This window comes from Gobius niger (assembly GCF_951799975.1).
Source record: "Gobius niger genome assembly, chromosome: 9".
Classification (NCBI taxonomy): domain Eukaryota; kingdom Metazoa; phylum Chordata; class Actinopteri; order Gobiiformes; family Gobiidae; genus Gobius; species Gobius niger.
The window spans coordinates 10,162,388-10,185,982 of record NC_136860.1 but is presented as its reverse complement, the minus strand read 5'-3'; the positions used below and the strand labels follow the sequence as shown (position 1 = coordinate 10,185,982).

The window sequence follows — 23,595 nt, the reverse complement described above, 5'->3', positions numbered from 1 at the left end:
CTCCAAAGACTTTTATTGTTTCAAAAAATGGAATGTCCTTACCTCAAGTGGAGGAGTTCAAGTATCTCGGGGTCTTGTTCACGAGTGAGGGACGGATGGAGCGTGAGATCGACAGACGGATCGGTGCGGCGTCAGCAGTGATGCGGTCGTTGTATCGGTCTGTCGTGGTGAAGAGGGAGCTGAGTCGGGGCAAAGCTCTCGATTTACCGATCGATCTATGTTCCCACTCTCACCTATGGTCATGAGATTTGGGTAATGACCGGAAGGACAAGATCGCGAATACAAGCGGCCGAAATGAGTTTCCTTCGCAGGGTGGCTGGGCGCACCCTTCGAGATCGGGTGAGGAGCTCAGTTACCCGGGAGGAGCTCGGAGTAGAGTCGCTGCTCCTTCACGTCGAAAGGAGCCAGCTGAGGTGGCTCGGGCATCTGTTCGCCTCCCGCGGGAGGTGTTCCAGGCATGTCCTAGTGGGACAAGGCCTCGTGGAAGACCCAGGACACGCTGGTGGGACTATGTCTCCGAGTTGGCCTGGTGTCGCCTCGGGTTCCGCCAGAACAGCTGGAGGAGGTGTGTGTGGACCGGAAGTTTGGGCATCTCTGCTGAGACTGCTGCCCCCGCGACCCGGCCCCGGATAAAGCGGAAGAAAATGGATGGATGGATGGAATATCCTGTTTTTGCAACAACAACGAAATTGTTAAGCGACTTTGAGTGTCTGGAAAAGTGCTAGATAAGACAAATGCATTATTATTATTATTATTGACATAAAAGCACATTTGTATTTCAATATTCCTCATCTTGAATCTTTGAGACATTAAGCATAATTATTATAAAATGAGAGCCTGCGCCCGTGTAAAGATGTGGAGAATCGGAAATCTGAGCGTGGGTCCCGGAGGAGTTTGGAACGACTGAATTATTTATGCATTCATAATGTGATATCCCGCTTCACTTTCGGCTTTCTCCATTGGAACTAGGGATTTTTGAGTGCAGCACTTTTCATTGACTTGATTGCAAACTGGTGTATACTGTACTCATTTGTATTTGCTGGGCTCTCAAACTGGGGAACTGGAGCACAAGAGAAATTCAATTTGTTAACAGCTTCTGTCTTGTGGGCTGTATTAGAGGGAACAGCTTAGCGTAAAACAAAAAAAGATTTCAAGGAGACGTTCAGAAAATTGAGCAAAACGTGCCCAGCTTGTGCTGCGTCTTTTGGCTCTTGGCGTGGTTTGTTTTAGTGCTAGAGTAATGGGGCCCGGTGTTGTTGGAGTCATCTTGGTGTTGTCTTTCTCATAAGTGTATGTTTTTTTTACAGATTAAATAAAGCAAACTAAAAGCTTTCTTGTGACACCGTGTAGGCCTACAACTGGATGTTGTCAGGATGGACAAATTATAGACCCTAGATACCCATTTTTCCCCCTCTATACTGAACAAAAATATAAACGCAACATTTTTGTTTTTTGCTCCCCTTTTCCATTCACTGAACTCAAAGACATTAAACTTTCTGTATATACTGTATACAACTGACCCATGTCTCTCAAATATCAAATCTGTCTAAATCTAAGTGAGCACTTCTCTTTTATCAGAGAATCCACCCCCTCACAGGTGATGCTGATATGATAAATAAGGTGTTTTTTCTTCTTGTTACATATTGAAGTTCTAGTTGGAACCTTGTTAAGATCCAACCACACAAAATGTGCATTTTTGCCACTGTTCAACTGGTCCTTTGATTGGGACTGTATATTACCGTGACAGTATTGCTCCCTGAAAGTTGTAAAACGTGCTTATAAAGTTATTGCTGTGAAGAATCCGCATGTAAGAAATATGTTAGGAAAGTTAGGGATCAGTTCAGACTCCTACTTAAATGTTTTGGGGATTTAGCTGTTGAGTGCCAACAATCCAGACCTTTTTTCATGATATTTGTAGCACCACAGCAAATTCTATGTTATGGCTATGGACACAGGCTATGGCTCGTTTGAAAGATGAAAATCTAAGCTCTCCGTCAAAATGGTTTAAGTCTATGTGCCTCGGTTCCTGAGGAATCTAAGCTAAACAGAGGCTAGTTTTGATCAAAATCAGGAGATAGCGGGGGTTTAATGCAACACTCTCCTTTCTGATTAACTCCTCTCCTCCTCTCTCCTCTCTGGACAGACACTAACATTATGGGAAGAGGCAAATGCCTAAATTTTCAACGACAACATTGTTGACACGTTTTGAAACACTGCGTGTTGTCGATCGTTTTTTACCTCGTGTGCATTTAAACAGCCTGATCCTCGGAGTGAAGACTTTAACAGGATGTTTCTCAGCCGTCCTTTGAACAATTTTGACCATTTAAAAACTCAGAAACATTAAAATCTCAACTGTTTCGATCTGTCCATGGAAAAATCTTTCCATTTGTCAAAGAGAGAAGTGTCAGGTTTACAGCTGTTGGCTACGCAACACCACGACCCGCGGACAAAAAAAAGAGAAACACAGTAATATATATATAATGTCCAGATTGTGACTCCACAAGTCATTTATTTCACTTCTGTTCATCACAGAGCTGCCAAAATCACACTAAAGGTGTATTAGAGTGTCTAGTTTCGTATTTAAAACAACAACAACAACGCAAAAACGAATGTTTCCGTTTTTGGCACTCAATGTGTTAAAATGCATGCACTAACGCTCTCATTGTGAACTATAATAATAATCTGGTATAGGACTGATGTGCCGGTATGATCTGTTTTATATCTAAATGCATTGAAACATGGGAACTTATAAATGCACTTGAACTGAATAAAAAACATATTGTATTGTATTGTATTACAGTTTATAAAGTCATATATTTTTCAAGAAATGAAAGTATTGTCATTAAGATTTGAGGATCAGTTTGTGTGCTCCAGTACTTAAAAATATCACTGTTTTGGCATAGAACCACCCGTCACTAATGCCTCGTATATGATACAAAAGGAGGGAAATCATGCTCACTTGCAGGACACGCAGAAAGGGTACATCTATTCTTGCTTCAAGTGACACATCTGAAGTGTGAGAGCTGCTCTTTTATCCAAATGTCAAGTGTGGATCAGGAGACAGTGCTAATCACTATGCTGACACTTACAGCCAAGCGCTAACAGCTATGCTAACACTCCTTTTCTTTTTTTACCCGACCGATGATTAACTTTTCTCTCATCTCCAGGAAAAGAATGAAAAAGTGTAGTCCAAGAAAGCACGCGCCTGTTTTGATCCAATTTAGTCACACTTGAAATCTGCTGGAGAAGCTGGGCAGCCCTGTCGTACGGACGAGGCTTCAATGTGCTCTGTTCTGCACATTTATGGATTAATAATAGGCTCCGGGGAACAGAAATAGAGATGCATTAGAGCCGAGCCGAGGACACTCCGATGTGATTGTCAAGTGGAATAAAGAGAGGGATAAGACCTGCTTTAAGAAGGCACAGTTTCCCTTCTGACGCTCCTTAATGTTGGATTTCAGGAAAACATTGGCTTTGCTATATGGGAAAGTAAGCGCAGGAACACCAGATATAAACAGAACTGGAATGGTCAAATGTGCAGAAAAAACTGGGAGCCGCTCTCTTTCGGTTTTGTTTGTGGATTTAAACGCTGCAGGTGAATATTCAGACTTTCAAACAAATAAGCCATTACAAAATCTGTAATGCAAGGTACTGGACAAATATTCAAATATTTTTGGTACCAATATTTTTCCTGAAGTGTAAGATAATCCATGTTATAATTAAAATGTTCTCTTTGGTTTTTGGAGTTATAAAGAATTCTCAGGGTGTGCAGAGTAGGCAGGAAATGTGAGGGGGAAAAAAAACAATTAAAGAGTAAATAGTGGTATCTTATATACAATGACTAGCCAAAGGAGTTTGTGGGGACAAGAAGTATAAACAGTAAAAAAATAAAGTAAACAGACTAAAAAATGTTATAGTCAGTATTAGCAGTGCAGGTTTACATCATAGTGCAAGTGGTTGATTAGGTGATGCAGATAAGTGATGTAAATACAGGGATTATTGCATCCCCACAGGTCCCTCCACAGTGAGAGTACACTATAATGACTTTTATCGACTTATCTTATATCGCCACGGTTTTGTCACTCTTTTGTCGCTTTTTGTGTTTTCATCACGTTTTTGTCACTTTTTTGTTGCTGTTCCTGCATGTTTTTTACGCTTTTCAGTTGCATTTTCATCCTCGTTTTCGTCACAATTTCATGCTTCTTTTAAGCTTTTGATTAGCGGCAAGCTTAGTTTAATTGTCATGGTATATTGCCTGTTGGCCAGACCAGATTATTGAGCCGCCAATTCAATTGGCCTGTCATAAAATAAACACCCTAATGTGTGTGTTTGATTGTTTTTTTTTTCACCTGCCGCGTCTCAATTTACTCATAGATTAAGCGACAGAATTTTCCCAAGTAACATCTTGAAGTAACAGTACCTTTTGGAGTAGTTTGATCGCACTGTACTTGTTTACCAAGGCCGTGGGGACCCAGGGTGCTGAGGGTGGTAATATTGGCAATATTAAATGAATAGGAAATAACCACAGAAATAGCGTTTTTGCAGAGCAATCTTGCCTCTCAGCACAACCTAGCCAGTATATCTTCCCAGCAGGGACGGGGCCTTTCTGTGTGGAGTTTGCATGTTTTCCCCGTGTCTGCGTAGGTTTCCTCCGGGTACTCCGGTTTCCCCTACCACTATAAACATGTACAATAGGTGAATCCTCCAGCCAGGTGTTTCTGACCACCAGTCTGGCTCCACATCATGGAGATGGGTCCCCGAGCGCCGGCCCACTCTGGCAGCTCACTGCTCCTACAGGTCGCCCCAGCGGCATTGAGGGTGGGTCAAATGCAGAGAATGAATTTCCCTACGGGGATTAATAAAGTATACCAGCACCTTAACTCATTTCTCCTTGAGTAATATAGTTTTGAAGTAACAGCGCTCTTACTTAAGTACAGGCTCGGCAGATGAAGTGGGACAGAATGTGGAAGCAAACTGACACCAATTAGGTAAAAGCCAAACAAAAAGAATAATGCAGCTCAACGTTTTTTGCCAAACCTCGACAAATATTGGACCAGCCTGGAACAGATTTTTGGCGGCCCCGTTTCTCTGCGAGGATGTAGCGTGGACTGAACCCGCGCAGATGCAGAGTGTATGAAAGTGACAGAGACAACACAAAGCTTCCGCAGTCACTGGGTCCTGTTAGTCCGCTCTGTTTGTTTTGCCCATTGTGTGCGGTCCATCTGTCTCCTCCCTCTCCCGTCCTCCCCGGAGACAGCAACTCTTCTGGCACCGGCTCCTCCATCTGACTCTCAGACACTTTTCAGACCGACTGCTCTCTCAGTAAGTCAGGACAGAAGGGAATATTTACACAAGAAAAAAAAAACTTCTACCCATGATGTAATGTTGTTCCCTTTGGCAAAAAAAATAAAAAATATACATCCCTGGTGTAACTTTGATGCCTGGTCTCCAGCCCCGTGACTACGAGGTCATCGGCTCTGGAATACTACTCCCAAGTCATCCGCCCTTTTGTCCTTCCGTCGGATGATGAAAACCCATTTAGTCCGCTACAAATTTATGGCTGCTGCACCGCTCTGTTTCATGGACTTTCTCCCACACAGCCCCAGATTGGTTCCTTGGGCGTTGAATTTGAATGACAGGAAGATCATTCATAGGGCTAGACACTGGAAGCTCCTTTTCATTCTTGTTTAGTTGTCACCAAAAAGTATATATCCGGAGATGTAGGCATAGTTTCAAGCATAGTTTAATAGCTTTGACAAAAATGGTGTTAGGAAAAAGGTAAATGTGGTATATTTATACGCTGCTGGGAAAAAAGCTCCCGCACACTGTCTCACTCTTTTACTTTTATTGCAGCAACGTTTCGGTCACTCTGACCTTCATCAGACTTGAAGACAGCCCCTTCCGCTTGGTCATTTATAGCTCAGGGACTTCCCCGAAACAAGCAATATCCAATCAGGAACAATCACATATAGTACCTGATCAGAGCACACAATAATCACCAAGATCACAAAAAATCGTGCCTTCACAGCACATATACTTAGGCAGTTCACTTCCATAATAACTACAAAATGATGCAGATTATTTTACAATCAAGAACTTCAGTAGATGTCAGAAATAATTAAAAATGGAGTTTCACGGGGAGGTCAAAAATACTGCAGCACCATTACAACATTACACTCAACAGCTGTTCGTCATTAAAGGGGCTAGATACAAGTTGGCCATTTTATACTCACTACTGCCACCTCAGGTCATACGTGTAACTGCACCTTCTATATTAAGCTCGTGCATGACGGCACTTAAGACCCGAAGTAAACTTTTCAAGTGACAGTGCAGGATTTTAGAGGCAGTTGTGGTGAACAGGTCTGGGCTCATTCTACACATTAGGACATTGTTGGAACATGTAGGGTTGAGTTTGTAATGTGGAAATCCAGAAGGCCTCGCGTCTCTTCAGAACAAGGTTGTGGTCGCCTCCCCTGGGTGGGGCCGGCACCTGCTCTGTCCCACAAAAGCGGGAGATGACACGTCATGTTTGAGTTTGTTAAAGTGTGTTGCGACTGGATACTTTGGCGCTCACTTATGCGTATTTGTAATTTCCGTGTTGTTTTTCCCACATAAGCAAGTGCAGCGTAACATGTAAACCACATGTATGGATGCATGTCTGGTACCTTTGCCACATCTATAGTTCCAGTTCAGTATTGTCTGTGCATTCGGCGAGCTCCTGCCCCGGGCGAAGTCTGTGTGGAATATTTATACACTGTTAAAGACAAAGTGGTGATAAAAATCTCAAATAAAAATCCGAGATATGACACACAAAAAAATTCTCGACACAGAAAAACATAAACAAAATCAAAATAAATCCAGTTCTCCAATTTTATGACTTCAGATAAATGCAGGTTCAAAAATACTGCATTAGATAAAACAATACGAACGGCAGACCTTTACATCAGGAGACCTCAAACAAAATGTAACAGAAAAAAACACTTGAACTCACCCCGGACTGCTGAAGCATCTGCCCAAACAAGATGTGAGCATCCGCATAATCCAAACCACCAGGCACCTCCGAGTGAACATAAGAAGTCCTAGCAGCTGTAGGCTAGCACTATTCCAAGCAAGCAGTCAAATCAACAAATATATGGGATTAAAAATCACACATTACTCAAAAGAAACCCAATAATAATACAATTAAAAATAATTAAAAAGTAAATAAGCATTTGCACATAAACAACATAGTAAAAGTAGGTCAATAATACTGGAACAAAGAAGAAACAAGACAAAAATCAAGGCTGCTGATTGTAGTTCTGAAACTGGAGAGGCAGCACCTGCAGGTCCTTGGTGACAAAGTCAGCCGGGTCAGTAAACCCGTGAACAGTTCCATCAGGAAGTGTGATCCTGAGCTCAGCAGGGAAGAACAGGCTGAATTTGATCCCAGGGCAGGAATGGAGGAGGTGTTTAACTTTGGTAAACATTTTTTGTTACCGCTGGAGCAAAATCAGGAGAAATGGACAGCTCCTTATTTTTGATAAAGGAGAGGGGCAGCATTCAAGTCGAAAAGTGTAAAATGCAATTCCAATGTCCCACTTCAAAAATGTGACCAGGAAATGCATTTAACAACCCATTTTTCATTTTGCATTAGGGGTGTGACAATATATCGATTTTACAATATATTGTCGATACGATACTTGTTTTTCCTATAGTGATACTTTTGATGACATATTAATGAGCGACGTCATGCATATTAATGAGGCAGCAGTTCTCTACAGTTTTCAGTCAGTAGAGGCCAATAATGATCAGTAGAGGGCAGCGCTACAATTTTAAGCACTTTGACCAAACACAAATATTTTACTTTTAATGATTTAATGCAGGGATGCCCAAACTTTTTGTCTCCGAGGGCCAAAATGAATAAGTGCCTGTGGATCGCGAGCCAAACACGGCGATGTCAATCATAAAACACATATAACTGCGAATAATAATAGCTACTTTATTATATTTTTAGGTACACATTTGATTCTATCTATGCACATAACATGCTACATTAAAACAAATGTTAACTGTGGCAAAAGCCTAGTTTTAGTAGAACAAAATCAACTATTTTAGCAATATACCGTAAATGCTCTAATATAGGCCGAGGCCTTTATTTAAGATAAGATAAGATAAACCATTATTAATCTCACAAAGGAGAAATTCACTTGTTACAGTCGGCGTTACTTCACAGTCTTATTGTACAGTCTGACAGCAGTGGGGATGAAGGCTTTGCGGTAGCGCTCCGTCCTGCACTGAGGGTGTCTCAGTCTGCCACTGAAAGAGCTGCACAGCTCCTCTACAGTCCCCTGCAGTGGGTGGGAGGTGTTGTCCATGATGGAGGTGAGCTTGGCTAACACCCTCCTGTCACTCACCTCCTCCACAGAGTCCAGGGGGCAGCCCAGGACGGAGCTGGCCCTCCTGACCAGCTTGTTCAGTCTGTTCTTGTCCCGCTCTGTGCTGCCCGGGGCCCAGCACACGGCAGCGTAGTGGAGAGCAGAGGCGACCACAGAGTCATAAATTTACTCAAGGGCATCTAGGACCAGGCCTTTATTGTAACCAGGCCACAATTAGAGACAGGCCTTTATTTCTATTTGAGGACCAGGAAAATGAAAGAAAAACGAGATTTGTGTCCATTTGCACCTAAAATATTAGGTTCATTTATTAATTAACATTTCAAACCCTCTCCCAGTGGCTGGAACATTGACGCCTTTTATTTTGTCGGGACAACAGGAAGTGTTTCGTTGCTGTTAGCGGAACATTGACATCAATGTCACTGCAGGTTTCTGTTTCGTTTTTACCGCGGACCAGATTATTTGTTGTTATCTTTCGTTAAAAGGCGAGTTTAGACGGAGCGTTTGTGTTTGTGATCGATGATAAAACAGACCTGAGAGAAGACGCTAATGCTCACGCTGATCGGAGGAGTTATTTTGAGGCGTGGGACTTACCTGCACACGGAGCAGCTGGACGTGCTTTGAAGACGCGATGGTGACTTTATCAAAACCCTGGAGGGTCACACAACATTTGTTTCTTTCCCTGTTTCTACAAATAGTCACTGGAGGTTTGAAAAGTGGCTAAATCTGTGTCAAAGTTACGCTCGGATCAGCTCCTCCGCAGCGTCCCCATCGGCCCGGGTTCCCGTTTGTTTACTTCCTGCACATGAGTTTTCTTTTACACCAGTATGAGACAAATTCCTAACATGGGGAATAATTCTACCACTATAGTTTCTAATAATCGCCCCGGCCTGTTTTAGAGACCGGCTTTAATTTGCCTCCGCCAGCCGTGAACCCGGCCTCTGTTAGAGACCCGGCCGCTAATGGAATACAGGCCAGTATTAGAGAATTTACTATAGTGAAAAACAACACCTGTATCTGCAGCACCTACAGTGACTTTACCCCATTCATTTGTTAACTCAAAGAAATATATGTAATTTTTTATATATATCTTTTATAAATCAATTTTTAACTAGTGCCTTTGTTGATGTCAACGACCTTTGCAATAAAAGTTTAAAAAATGGGAAAGTTGATGCTACAACGCTCTGTGATTGATAAACACCAAGACACCAGAACAGTGTTTCCTTAACTTAAACACAAGGAGTAAAACAGCGCCCCCAATTGGACACTGGTGGTCAGCAAGTGTACTGCATCCATATTTACCATTGAGAATGAATGGGAGAGAGTTAGTATTAACCATAGGCACAAAAGTAGGTCACTCTCTGGCGGGCCAACGCAATTGTTCCGGCGGGCCAACTTTGGGCACCCCTGATTTAATGACCCAGGAACCGGTGCTGCAGAGAGAGGCTGGACAGGGGGAGTAAAGAGGGGGTGTGGTAGAGGCGAGTGGGTAAGCGACTGACCATGAAGAGTTAATAAAAACATGTTTTAAACGTTTTAATATCATTTCTGTATCAAACACTGTAAATCCAAATCATAAAATCTCCCGTAAAACGCCAGAACAAGTCAATTAATTTGTCCAAACTGTGCACTTCCTCTCGCCGGGAGCAGATCCAGCCTTGGACTCCGCGGCTCCATCTGCCTGTTGGACGGAGTAACCGCCGTTGGATTGCTTGAGCTTCCCTGATTTTGGCACGTGAAAGCCTGGGGGATTTGTGCGACCGACAGGGAAAAGAAAAAAGAAAAAAAAAAACGCCTGTCCTCGTTTTTATGTTGTTGAATATTAAGATAATCCTCTGAGGAGTCTTACAGTGGTCGGCCCCGCTCCTCCAGATAAAGATCTAATGTGGGATTAAACTCGCCATTAATGGAGCTCTGGCCTAAGGGCTGTTGAAAAAGAGCAATTTTGAAATCAATTTTGTAGTGCATTAGCCCAGAAGCATGTTTTTTTTCTTTTTTTGTATCTTATTGTGTGCTGTAGAGCTAATTGAGTCGGGTGGTAGGCCAAAATTATTACTATTGCAGGGTTTCCGCGGGGCATAACAAGAAAAAAAAAAAAAGCATTATTAGTCACTGAATGGATGGTGGTAAAATGAAGGCTTTAAATGTTATTGGAAATCGTTACATTTTTTTCCCCCAACTCGTGATGGGATTCTTGGCTCTTGTGGCTGCCAAATGGCTCATCTTTTTTGTTATCTACAACCTACTAAGTTTAGATTTCAGACAAATTCAGCAGAGATTTGGATTTGCTCCCTGTGCAAAACATCTACAATCAAGCGGGGAAATGAAAAAGAAGGCAAGATTTTCCTTTTTTTTCCATGGGCGATAAATTGGCTCATGGTCCGTTGTTGTTGTTTCTTGGCTTCAAACGGTAAAGCTGACATTGGGAAGTGGTGGAACCTTTGTTTAGTAATACTTTAACACACTTTAACGGGTGGCGTTACTTTTGTTTGTGTACTTTTTGTCTTGTTTACAGTCAGAATCCTCGTGTGTGATCGTATTGTTTTGCTTTTGACTCCACAAACCCGGCGTAACTTAATGAAGCCATAAAACTGAGAAAATGAGGCCAATTGTTGTCAAATAAAAAGTGGCTAAATGATCCAGGCTTCTGTTTGTAGAGTTCTTGATTTTATCGGTAAATGCTGTTTTATAAAAGGAGTTGTTTTCACCCAGAGGGGGCAGGAACTTGACAAAGGCCTTTCAAGTCGTGGCACGGCAGGTCAAAGTATTGATTTTTCATGCAGTGGTCAATGTGGACATTTTTAGCCATGTTTTCTCCCATGACATCTTAGTTGTCATGTCAAACAAACTTTGCAGCCTTGGACCTTACAATATTTTGAAGGTTTTTTCAGAGGGATTTTTTTTTAAACCTGGCACTGTCCAGTATTTAGATTTTGTTGCTGACAATATAGGCAATTTTTAATCACATTTTAAGGCATAAAACATAAAATGATACATGAACGATACATTTTTTTCTTCATATTTATGTCAGTAAACTTCAGCAGGAGTTTCAAATTGATATAATTCCATTTATTTTTGTTCCCTATTCACCCGCAGTGTCTCGCCTTAAAGGGGCTAGATGCAAGTTGGTCATTTTTATACTCACTACACTGCAGTCTCTATATTAAGCTCGTGCGTGACGGCACTTCAGACCCGAATTAACAACATTTTGAGTGACAGTGCAGGATTTTAGAGGCAGTTGTGGTGAATATGTGGAGGGGGAGGAAATTACTTAATTTTAGCATTTTTTTTTACTCCGTATAGTCCCTTTAAGGCGAGACATGGCAGATGAAAGTATTGATTTTTCATGTCGTGGTCAATGTGGAAATGTCTAAGCCAGTTTTCTCCCATAACATCTTAGTTTTCATGTCAGAGTAGGAAAAAAATACCAAATTTACCCTGTACGATGCTTGTGATGGCAATTTTTGAGGGTGACTTGCAGTCTGGGCTGCAGCTTTAGCTCGATGTGCTTTGAGTAAAAGATATATGGAACGTCCAGACTTACAGGACAACGGAATGGATAGTTTTAATGTGGTCCAAGTTCCATAGGGCTCCAAAACAGACAGCGCTAAACTGTACAACTGTGGAATTGTGGAACTCACTGTCAAAATACTGTCGGGCCTAAACCCAGGCCAGCTTCCACACCACTACTCACAGGTTCCCCCAACTGTCCATAAAAAGAACTGCATAGCCCCACCCAAACATACAAAATTATAATGATTTGGTGCCTACAAAAGAAAATATTAACTTAGGAATTTGATCGCGAACAAGGCGAAGATATCCGGGAAGTAGCTACATCAAAAGTTCAGGGCCGCTTTTCTCAAAATACGTTTTTGCTCAACTCATCACTTTAGCAGCTCCGACAGACTCCAAACTTTGCAGACTTAACTCGTAGACTTAAGAATGAACTTGATTTTTTTTTTAATATCTAATTCCTATCCTGGTTTATTGAGCTTGGTATACAATAAAACAAGGCAAAATATTATTTTATACCAATTTTTTCACATATGATTAACAAGATCCAAAATCCCCTCTTTGCTACTAATATGCAAACAAAATATTACAATACATTTAAACCTGGGTATGTCCATTATTAGATTTTGTTGCTGAAAATATCTGCTATTTTGAACATTTTAAGGCATAATCACCTCCAGTGTCTCGCCTTAACAGCCTTAAAAATCACAAATCTAAGAGCTGGTCTAAAAGAGGTGACAGCGGATTGGTCAGTATAATGGCTTATTTGAAAGCTAAGACCTAAGAAACTGAACGAAGATTCTTCCTCGTGTTGCTGCCGTGTTGTCGTCACTTTTTCGTCGTATTTTTGAAACTTATTTGTTGCTTTTTTTGTTGTTTTTTTTGGCTGCATTTTTGTGACTCTTTGTTCTGTTTTTGTTGCCGTTTCGTCCTCGTTTACTTCTAGTTTTCTTTGCTATTTTGAGTCTTTTTTCGACACCACACACAGCCCATCTCCTCGGCGTCCTGGTTCACTTGAGGATATCTTGTGGCCGCGTGGCCCCAGCTGTTGACAGCGGTTCTCTGACTGTGATTACGTGGGAAGTACAGTTGTTGTAATCTGCGGCTGCTGTGTCAGGGCGGATGTAATCTCGGAGGATTAAACGCTCTTCTCACGGCGTCGCTCAAGTCGCCGCGCAGATGCGGCCTGGCCGTTTCTCGGCATGAGCAGGTTCAGCGTGGTTTTAATAGTGTGTTTGTGCGCGGATCCCAATGACAAACAATACGTTTCTTTTATTTGATACTAGGAGGTCTTTGAAAAGTGACATCACTGACATAGATATACAGTAAGAATATAAAGTATTACACTTTTTCTTTTCATTGAATACTTTCAGATGGAAATATGGTCATTTGTGAGTAAAAAGGACCAATAGTATATAAGTCTTAATTAGGGGCGACAAAATCTGAAAATTGGTTTGAACTTTATATAAATGTTTATTTTGTTGACATTGGTTACAAGGGGAGATTTGGGGAGTCAGAGGGGAAATCAGGGGATGAAAGGATTTCCTAAAATGTTAAGTAAAAAATAAAAATAATAATATTGGGGTTCAAAACTCAATAAATCTATAACTATATAAAAATGTATATGTGTATATACATATGTGTATACGTATGTGTGTATAAATGTATATGTATACAAAATACCCCTCACACATACCCCAAAACAATATATACTGTAATTGTTGCTGCTTTAAAACTGCCTAAAGCGATGTCTTTTGGATTTTTTTCATCAGCAGGTGTCAGTAGTGAACCTTGCTCCACCACCCCCCTCCCCTCACCTGGCTTTCCCCCGTCACCCACGCCCCTCACTCCCCTCCACACTGTTTAGACCACACACTGCTTGAAAGCAATCGCATTCACTGAGCTACGGAAATCTCATTAATCTTGTGTGAAACACACATTCATCCGCATCAATAAAATATGTGCAAAGTAAATTGACATTTATTTGTTAAACCTCAACTTTCATGAAAGTCTGTGTAACCCACATGAAACAATGGGCTACTAGACCAGTACATGTTGTCTAAGCTGCAATTGCACTAGTTGTCCACTAGAGTGTGCCACAGTGCATCAAATAACTTAAGCTCACCCATGCGCAGGGTTGCCAGGTCCGCGGTTAAACCGTGGAATTGGGCGGTTTTTAAAGCCATTCCGCGGGTGAAAAAAACTGTCCGCGTTTTTTTGCCTTGCTGTAATCAATGTTGAATTGATCACAATCACTATTTCGAAGGCAAATCCAAGGCTCTGTAAGCTGCTTTTTCAATAAGGGAGGGAAATAGGGGCAGTTTCTCATCATCGCACATGGGCTCTGTTAGCTAGTAAACAATATTGAAATGTCCGCAGGTTTTCCGCGGTTTTCAGATATTTTTGGGCGGGTTTGGCTGCCCAGACCTGGCAACCCTGCCCATGCGGTCATTGTCACTTCACTCGAAGCACGCTCCTCCTGTGTCTGATCAAACGGAGCGAGTAAGTACTAAAAATAGCAACTAAATATGATTATTATTATTCTAATTACTTATACTGTACTGTAAACAGGCAAAAGGTACAAGTCTGTGTGCTGCAGAAGTGACTCCTTTGAAAAATCTATGAAGAAAACCCCGGTGAGTGCTCATGTTTAGCTTGAGGCTAATGTGTACTCAGATAAATTGAGAACACTGAAACCAGATATTTCGTATAAAAAAACAGTCGGGTGTTTTATGATGTAAGCCCAATGTTTTACCTGCTTTGGTCCACATGTATCATTGCAATTCATCGGAATGTACTATAAAATGCTAAGTGGCTAATGCTAGCTTTCGTTGCTAATGGCTAACGTGGTCATGTTTTTCTTGGCCAGTGTTAGCACTACATTACAAAAGAACATGCTCTTAGCGGAGCAAATGTTGTATTTGATATAAATACTGCATATTTGAAATCACAATACATTATTTTGGTTTAGAATGGCAAACATTGTACAACTTTGGTTTAAAAAGTCAGTTCATTAGTTTTGATAAATACATTAAAAATTCAAGTAAAAAAAGATATGATAAATAAAAAGAGGTTCATGTGTTTAAAGGTAATTTCATCATTGTTATGTGTTACTGCTAACAATGTGGTAATTCTTTATTGGCTGACTAAGCTAAAATCTAGAGAAATTGTTCATTTAATGCAGTTGTCCTTAGCAATTGTGTAAAGAATTGAAATGACCTTTATTGGAGAACATTGCATGAGGTCTCGTAGGGAAAAGAACTGGAATTAATTTACTTCCTGCACTTTGTGTAGACTGGTTTGATAGTGAGCCCTGAAAAGTGATGGCGAGCCCGGCCCGATCCATGCAGGCGAGTGTGATGGTGTGGCCAGCCAGACGCATTCCGCTGCAGAAGAACCGAGACTGGACCCTGTCCATTGGATTGAGATAAGACTGAAACATTGGTCACAACACTACCCGGGTAGCAACGTTGCAACCAAACCTTAGAACCAAACAAACTGAACTTTGCACTTTTTGGGGGGAAAAAGAGCTCTATTTTATTTTCTTTGTTTTATTTTATGGTATACACATTGTATCTGTTAATGTGGTTGCCATATTGGTTGAGCAATAATCCACAGGCTGTTCATCTTTTCTTAAATCTTGGCAAATCATTCCAATCTCTCTCTTGGACGTACCTAGCAGATGTTAGTGCTTCTCATACTGGTCCACTCTAAGGGCGCTACATCTGACACTTTTTTTGGACATTTATAACATAATTTCATTTAGAACTAAGTTTACAGCGCAGTACTTTTTTTTTCTGCAACCCTTGAACGCCTCAGCCTCTCCTTCGGTGCTGCTTTGCTTTGTAAGAAAACAAAAGACCTGACAGCTCCTGTAGATATTGGATTAATAAACAAATGGACATTTCAGGAGGATTTCAGCGGCATCAGAGCATCGCTTAGAGCAGCTTTAATAACATTTTAGTATTATTATTATTATGTTTGTTTGTTTGTTTGTTTTAATTGTTTGTTTTTGTTTTTATGTAGTACCACCTTAAATAACTGGCTGTTTTTTACTTAGGCTGATCAGTAGTTATAGTTAAGGTGGATCTACTGTATTGTCCCCGTACAGAAAGTTATCGCAGCAAAGTTAGAGAAAATGTACTTCTGAAGTTACAATTTCAAATATTGATTGTGGCCTGGCCCGTCATGGTTTGGGGCTGACATTGCTTAAACATATTCATACTTAACATAATAATAATAAAAATAATATAACAAAAAAAAAAAGTTATGCATGACTTTCTTCTAGGGCTGTGCAATTAATCGAAATTCGATTACGATTTCGATTATTACACTAGACGATCACAAAAATAGCCTAATCGAGAAAAAACGATTATTAAGGATGCCCTCCCGCTCGTCCATCCAAAGCACAAAAAGTCCGTCCTGCGCGGTTTGTGTGACGCGTCTGATCAGCTGAAATAAATACCAGCATGATAGAACTGTAAATAATATCGTACTTATATTTTTTATACCTAACTCTTGAGATAACGCCACTGTTAAGTGCTAAGTGCTCACCTTGTGATGAAAGGAGAACAGCCTCGACATCCTTTGCTCAGGCACTGGTTTTGTTTAGTAGAAAAGTCTAAAACTCTTCTTCAGGAGCAGATCTCAAGGGAGCTCAAAGCAAACTCTTATTACTTCATGCTGCTGTGATGATTGTTTCTGTTCCTTCGCATTTCACGAGCTAAAGGCTCAGGCTTTGGTCTGACATAAAAACATTAGCGCTGTGTGATGATGTCATCAGGCCGCGCGGCTCTGTTGGACAGGTGTGAGGGCTGGCCAGCAGGGGGCAGGTGACCCTTGCTGGCCAGCAGGGTTAGGATTAGTTTAGAAACGTGAGCATATTTTAAAAAAATGCTTTTATTGTCCAAAGAAAATGTAGTCCATAGTTGTTTTTAAAACAATAATGAAATTGAATAAATAAAATAAAGATTTTTTTTAAGGCAACAAATAATCATTTGAATAATCGTGATTTCAATTATTTCTAAAATAATTGTGATTATTATTTTTTCTATAATCGAGCAGCCCTACTTTCTTCTATGTCAGTGAACATATTGGAACATCTTATCTGCCAAGATATTTGGGGCTTGCTCATGTTTGGCCGGATATGAATTTATAATCTGTTTTGAAATCCTATGACATCATCTATTTGCATTACAACCCGTATTACAAATCTGGAATCTGGAATTACAAATCTTTACGTTCATACACTCCCTGTAGTGAAGTTTAACTCGTCGACAATAAACGAAGAAGAAGCATCTGTAGATAGAAGGGAAACGTCCTCAACTTCAACTCAATCCACTCCATTCGGTCCAGTGGATTTAGTTTACTACGATGAATACTTCCTGGACATGTGAGAGGCTGCGCTAACATTTACACTCATATACTGTGTGTGTCCTCTTGCTCTGCTGCTGGGCCCTTCAGTCTGAGCTCCTGTCTGTGGATGTCTCTATTGCGCGGCTGTCTTACAAACCCCTCCAACAGCCCCCTCAGCTGCCCCCGTCAGTCAGTCTGGACACCTGCATGTCTCTGTCCTGATTTCCTTTCTCTAACGTACCGACAGCCTGACCACCCTGTATGGCTCTCTCCATGCTGACTTTGTTTCCATATTCCTTTTACGTTTAGACAGTTGTATAAAGTCCAATCAACTGAACTAACTGGATTTTCCAGACTTTACTGTATATGTCAATGTTTTGCCGCAAAACATGTACCTCACTGATATTGGTTAGACCAGGGGTGCCCAAACTTTTTGTCTCCGAGGGCCAAAATGAAAAAGTGCCTGTGGGTCGAGGGGCCGAACACGGCGATGTCAGCGTGAAACACATATAACTGCAAATAATAATAGTTACTTTATTATCTTTTTTTGATATACATTTGCATTTAATTCTATCTGTGCAAATAACATGCTACAAAAGCCTACGTTTTAGTAGAACAATCGATTATTGTAGCAATATTGTGCAAAATGTAAACAACACCACCTGTACCTGCAGTACCTACAGTGACTCATTCATTTCTTTAAGTCAAAGAAAATGCCATATTAGAGCAATTTGAAAGTGTCAGTTCAGCATAAATTATTTTATAAGTCATATATGTCAACGACCTTTGCAATAAAATTTGGAAAAATGGGAAAGTTGATGCTACGACGCTCTATGACAAATACCAAGACACCACAACAGCGTTTCCTTAACTTTGCGAAAGGACTGAAACAGCGCCCCCAATTTGACGCTGGTGGCCAAAACATGTACTGCATCCATATTTGCCATTGAGAATAAATGGGAAAGAGTTAGTATTAACCTGAGACTGCGCAAAAGTAGGTCACTCTCTGGCGGGCCAACCTAATTTTTCCGGTGGGCCAAATTTGCCCCACGGTCCCACTTTGGGCACCCCTGGGTTAGACAGTTGTAGGAGGTAATACTTAAGTCCAGGAGTGTCAAACTCATTTTGCGTCGTGGGCTGAAATTCAGCTCCAACGGCAGGACGCGGGCCACATATAATTTAAACAGGAAAAAGACTTTACCACGTGGCTGTAATGTGTTGTTTATATTCTGATCTCATATTATGTCAGTGCCCTCTGCTGGACATGTGTGCAATTCTAAACTTTTTCTTTTTTTTATCTTGGGAGCCCCCTAGTGGCTGGAGTGAGCATTCTGGCTATTTCTTTTTAAAACAAAATCACAACTCCGCACAGGAATGGGCAAAAGACTTACTGTTTTTGTTTTTGACATATTCTAGAATTGATTCTCTACAAGTCGCGGGCCGGATTAAAGCAGTACTTAATAACTTGTTTACCTTAATAAATCCTTTCCATTGTCCCTCTGGGGGTAATACAAGTGTTAATGGGATGATTGGAGGGTCTTTCATCGCCCCCTGGTGTCTCTGGTCAGAAAACCACAATTGCAACTTGGCTGCCACCGGGTCAGAGTCACCAATACACACTAATGGCATCACAAAGAAGAAGCTAACAGGCTAGCGGGCAAAGCTAACTGCGGGCTAGTGCCACTTTACAGCCAAGTTTGATTGGAAAAAAATGATCTCCATTGTGTAATTGGATGTACAATATCCCTCTCTCCCTTTGCCTTTTCTGTCAGTGTTGTCTTTACTCTCACGGACAATTAATAAGTTAAAAAAATCGCAACATGCTACGACGCTTATGGCCTCTAGGGGCATGAGCTACTTAGTGCTGCTTTAAATCATGGCCTTGTCTTGTTTACAGCAGGTCTGAACGCCTGCATGGCTCTTTATGCTGGGTGTTCCTTTTTGTAGTTGTAGTAATGCCTCGCTCTCCACTTTTTAAAATCAGTCTGGACACCTGTATGGTCTCTATGCTGTTTTCCTCTTTGTTTTGCTCTTGTTTACAGCAAGTCTGAATTCCTGTTGTTTCGCAGTCGTAGTAATGCCTCACACTCCACTCTTTTAATCAGTCTGAACGCCTGCATGGCTCTCTATGCCAGGTATTCCTTTGTTGCAGCTGTAGCAAAGCCTCGCTCGTCACTCTGCCAATCCGTCCGGACACCCGCATGGCTTTACGCTGGTGCCTTTATTGTTTTCTCTCACATATACCGACAGTCTGAACACCTGTAAATCTCAACGCTGACGTCTGCGTTTTGTTTTTTTTCCCTTCAAACAAACCACATTCTCGACACCCGTGTGGTCTCCGCGCTGTCGCCCTATTTGTTTCCACTCACGTGCTGTCACTCAGTGTGCGCTGACGTTATTTTTGGTTTCTCTCTCTTGCAGACAGTTGCAGCAGTCCCCTGGTGTCCTCCTTGCCCCATTCGTCCTTCCAGAGCTCATCGCAGTCGTCCTACAGCTACGGGGCACAGCAAGCCAAGATCAACAGACGGGACGGTAAGAGAGAGTCTTTAGAGGCCGGGAGTGTAGGATTACTTTATGAAATTACAGCCCACCGCGAGTTTGGGAATGATACGGTTCCATAATTACATCATATCAATTTCCACCTAAAAAGTGCCTTGATAGGTTTACCGCAGTATCCAAGATGTTGTGACCTCAGTATTCTTTGGTGTAAAAAAAAGGCTAAATTTGGCTCGGAAACAAAATCGGCTTTAGGTGCACACCGATGACTTGGATTTGACCCAGATAATTCCTGAGTGACTTGGACTCTGCTCGAGCACTGAGGACTTGAGGGTGACTTTGAGTCTTTACATTGGCCCACTGTTCATTTTGGAATTGATTTTAAGATTGTTTTGTGTTTCCCCCCAAACTGAATGAACTGGCGCAACGATCCATCACCGACCTCATCCACATTTACACCCAGAGGGCCAGCCCCAGCTCATTCCTGCTCGACTCGGTTCGAAACACACGCACACACACATACACATGGAGCTTTCTGACCGTTTACCGTGTGAACGTGTCCCGTTTACTCCATTAGTGCACTGTTTGTCCTGAGAGTGTGAGAGCCATGTCAACGGAGCAGTGCATGAGCTAACCACAGTGCAACACACGGCTAACCTTCTCAAGAGATCAGAACAATATGCAGACAAATCATCACTTTACCTTGTTCTCTTGACTGTTCTTCAGTAAACATGGTGTAAAAATGCAGGTGCCACCATAGTGTTCTGCTTTTCTTCTCCCGGAAATTTTCTGAGTCACTTCCAGCGCCCTCCGGTGGTAACTTTCACTAAGACAGGCTTGAAATTAGAAATAAGACTTTATTGACCTCACGAGGGAGAAATTCATTTGTTCCATCAGCTCTCAAGAAACACTCACGGGGTGCAAAATAGACAGGAAATGTGATATCAGTAATAGTAAGGTATAAATAATAGTACTATAATATAAAACAGAATAAAATATAGAAATTTCAGAAGTATTAAAACTCAACATTGGCAGTACAGTCATAGTGCTGGTGGTTTATTAAAGGGATATTTCAGGATTTTTGACATAGGGCCTCATTTCCTAGTTATCCAGAGTGTTGTTGATTTCTGGAGATATTTGCATGCAGCTCTTATATTTGAAGAGCTTAGTGGTGCTAGGCTAATGCATTTCTATGGTATCAGCGAGCCTGCATTAAAAACACTCTGACACACTCTCCAGTGGACCGGAGGTAAATCAGTTATAAAGCCAGACGAACAATATAAATGTCTGTGTCGATAGAATAATTTTCACATGAATGATCGCATTTTGAGGGACTATTTTCTAGCAGATCACTCCGCCGCTGCGTAGCTTATACAACCACGAAGCTGATGCTGCTCAAATATAAATGCAAAACAGTTATAATGATTCCATTAACACAGACATTGATATCATTAGTCTGGCGTTATAAGTGATTTTCCTCAGGTGCACTGTGGAGCGGGTCAGATTGTTTTTAATGCAGGCTAGCTGATACCATAGAAATGCACTAGCCTAGCGCCACTAAGCTCTTCAAATATAAGAACTGCATGAATTTAAGAAAAACATATCTCCAGAAATCAACAACACTCTGGATAACTAGGTCCTGAAAAATCCCTTTAAGTTATTGCACACGGTGCATGGCGCAGTCAGTAGAGCTGGTCGTCTCACGATCAGAAGGTTGTGGGTTCGAATCCCAGTGCCCGCAAATTGTGTCCTTGGGCAAGACACTTCACCCTACTTGCCTCCAGTGTCTGAGTACATTGGTACAGTATGAATGGGAGTGTGAATGGGGGACTGGTTCCTTACTGTAAAGCACTTTGGGCCTGAAAAAGGTAGAAAAGCAACTAATCTCCAGATGTTGAGCCAGGCTAATGGCCAGAATTAACTGCTGGAGGATTCACCTATTGTGCATGTATTTGGTTGATGGGGGAAACTTGTGCACCCGGAGGTAACCCATTCAGACACAGGGAGAGAAACATTCAAAAACTCCACACATAGAAGGCCAGCACAGTCTGGGAAAATGGGTGCAGAGATGAGCCTTAAGATGCGGCCTAAAGGAACAGTGCCTCCTCTGTGGTCGGCCCGAAGCTGTGAAAGAGAGAGAGGCCCAGACTTGCCTTTGCATATACTCACTTCTTCCAACTCAAACGGGGGGATCCCGAGGCTTTCTAGGTCAGCTCCGAGATACAGTCCCTCCAGGCTGTCCTAGGTCTTCCCCTTGGCCTCCTCTCAATGGAACGCAGCATCCGGAACACCTCCCCAAGGAGGCGACCAGGTGGCTCCGGAACAATGCATGCTTAGAAGGCTGGCATTGATCATGTTCCTGCACAGCATGAAGCACTACTCACCACAACTTTGACTCGGGTTTGTCCGACTTATGGAAATATGGTTTGCAATATTGATCACAGACAGTTCCTGCAAATTGAGTTGTCTGGCGTTTTAGAAGAAGGTAGACCTGCGAAAAGCCATGTGAATAGATATCAGGATAGAATGTCATATAGGCTATGTTAGAGTATACTTTTACGTATTATCCATAGACTAATTCTGTGTTTGCCAAAAACAATTTAAAAAGCAGAAAAAACATCTAGCACAGTGTGATGTCCAAATGTTTTTCTGTGAACAATCGCTCCAGTACTTTATGTTTTCAAATTCACATTTGTTGATTATTGAAATGCACCACGAGTCCCTGAACAGTTACCGGTTTTGACGACACAACCCCAAGCTCCATAATGTCTCGCATGATGAAGTGTTTCCATAGTAACGGGCCCCTCGGCAGAATGCAAAGTGGCGTCCCTGAAATGTATCTATTGACGGTTCCCTTGTGTTTCTGTCCTCAGGAGCGGGAGGCTGGTCTCCCATGGTGACGGACCGCGAGCCCTGGCTACAGCTGGACCTCCGGGAGCGCATGGAGGTCACGGCCGTGTCCACCCAGGGCCGGGCCAACAGTCAGGACTGGGTCACCCGCTACATGCTGCTGTACAGTGACACGGGCCAGGCGTGGAAGCAGTACCGGCAGGAGGACGGGGTGGGGGTGAGTGGAGACGACTCGCCTCAAACAGATGTCCAATAACACGGGGTTTTACGATAGATCAACACTCGACTGTTAGGACAGACGGTGGTTTTTCGCTGGTGCTGGTCGGACTGGCGCTTTGGGTCATATGAATTCTTATAGTCAGATCACATTTGTAGTAACTGTTTGTGCAATATAGCAGGCGTGGGAGTAAGTCACTAAATGCAAGTCTCGAGTCAAGTCCAAGTCGTGAAAGTCCAAGTCTCAAGTAAGTCCAAGTCAATCGGTCATGGGCTCAAGTCAAGTCAAGTCAAGTCTTGCTTTAGCCGGCAAGTCACGTCAAGTCACAACCGCCAGTGTGTCTACTTTTCATGTGTTTAATCTTGAAAATAATAAGTGCCTTCTCAAGATACCGTAATTTTGAAAATTTGGGCTAAAATCAAACTTTTAAAAACTCATGGATTTGGATTTAAAGTCGAATTAATATTTAAACGCCACAACAGTCAAAATATATGTATTATAAATAAACAGTCTATGTACAAAATTGCTGGGACAGCATTTTAAGGAAGGGGGCCCGGGGGGCGACTTAAAAAATATGAAATATAGTATTTTAAATATGAGCTGCTTTTCCCTGCAGTCTGAAAGATAAATAAAAAACAATATTTTTATTTTTGTTAGTTTCTGGCAGTTTTTCTGTCAGTGGTTCCCCTGTAATGCCCCAACCCCTGTATACTCGGATTCGCCCCTGCTCAAAATAGATTCTGCGCAGCCTTCAGTCCCGCTGTCACTGGGCTCTGTGCGGATGCGTAAACT

General features: G+C 41.9%; 1 protein-coding gene across 1 annotated transcript in view; it reads left to right on the top strand.

Annotated features, from left to right (window-relative positions):
- Nucleotides 1-23,595, top strand: part of LOC306967706 (contactin-associated protein-like 5) — a 226,666-nt gene that overhangs the window by 45,177 nt on the left and 157,894 nt on the right. Inside the window, exons 2-3 of the mRNA XM_079562834.1 lie at nt 19,662-19,772; nt 22,610-22,803. Coding sequence (XP_079418960.1) covers nt 19,662-19,772; nt 22,610-22,803 — 305 coding nt within the window. The remainder of the gene's footprint in view (nt 1-19,661; nt 19,773-22,609; nt 22,804-23,595) is intronic.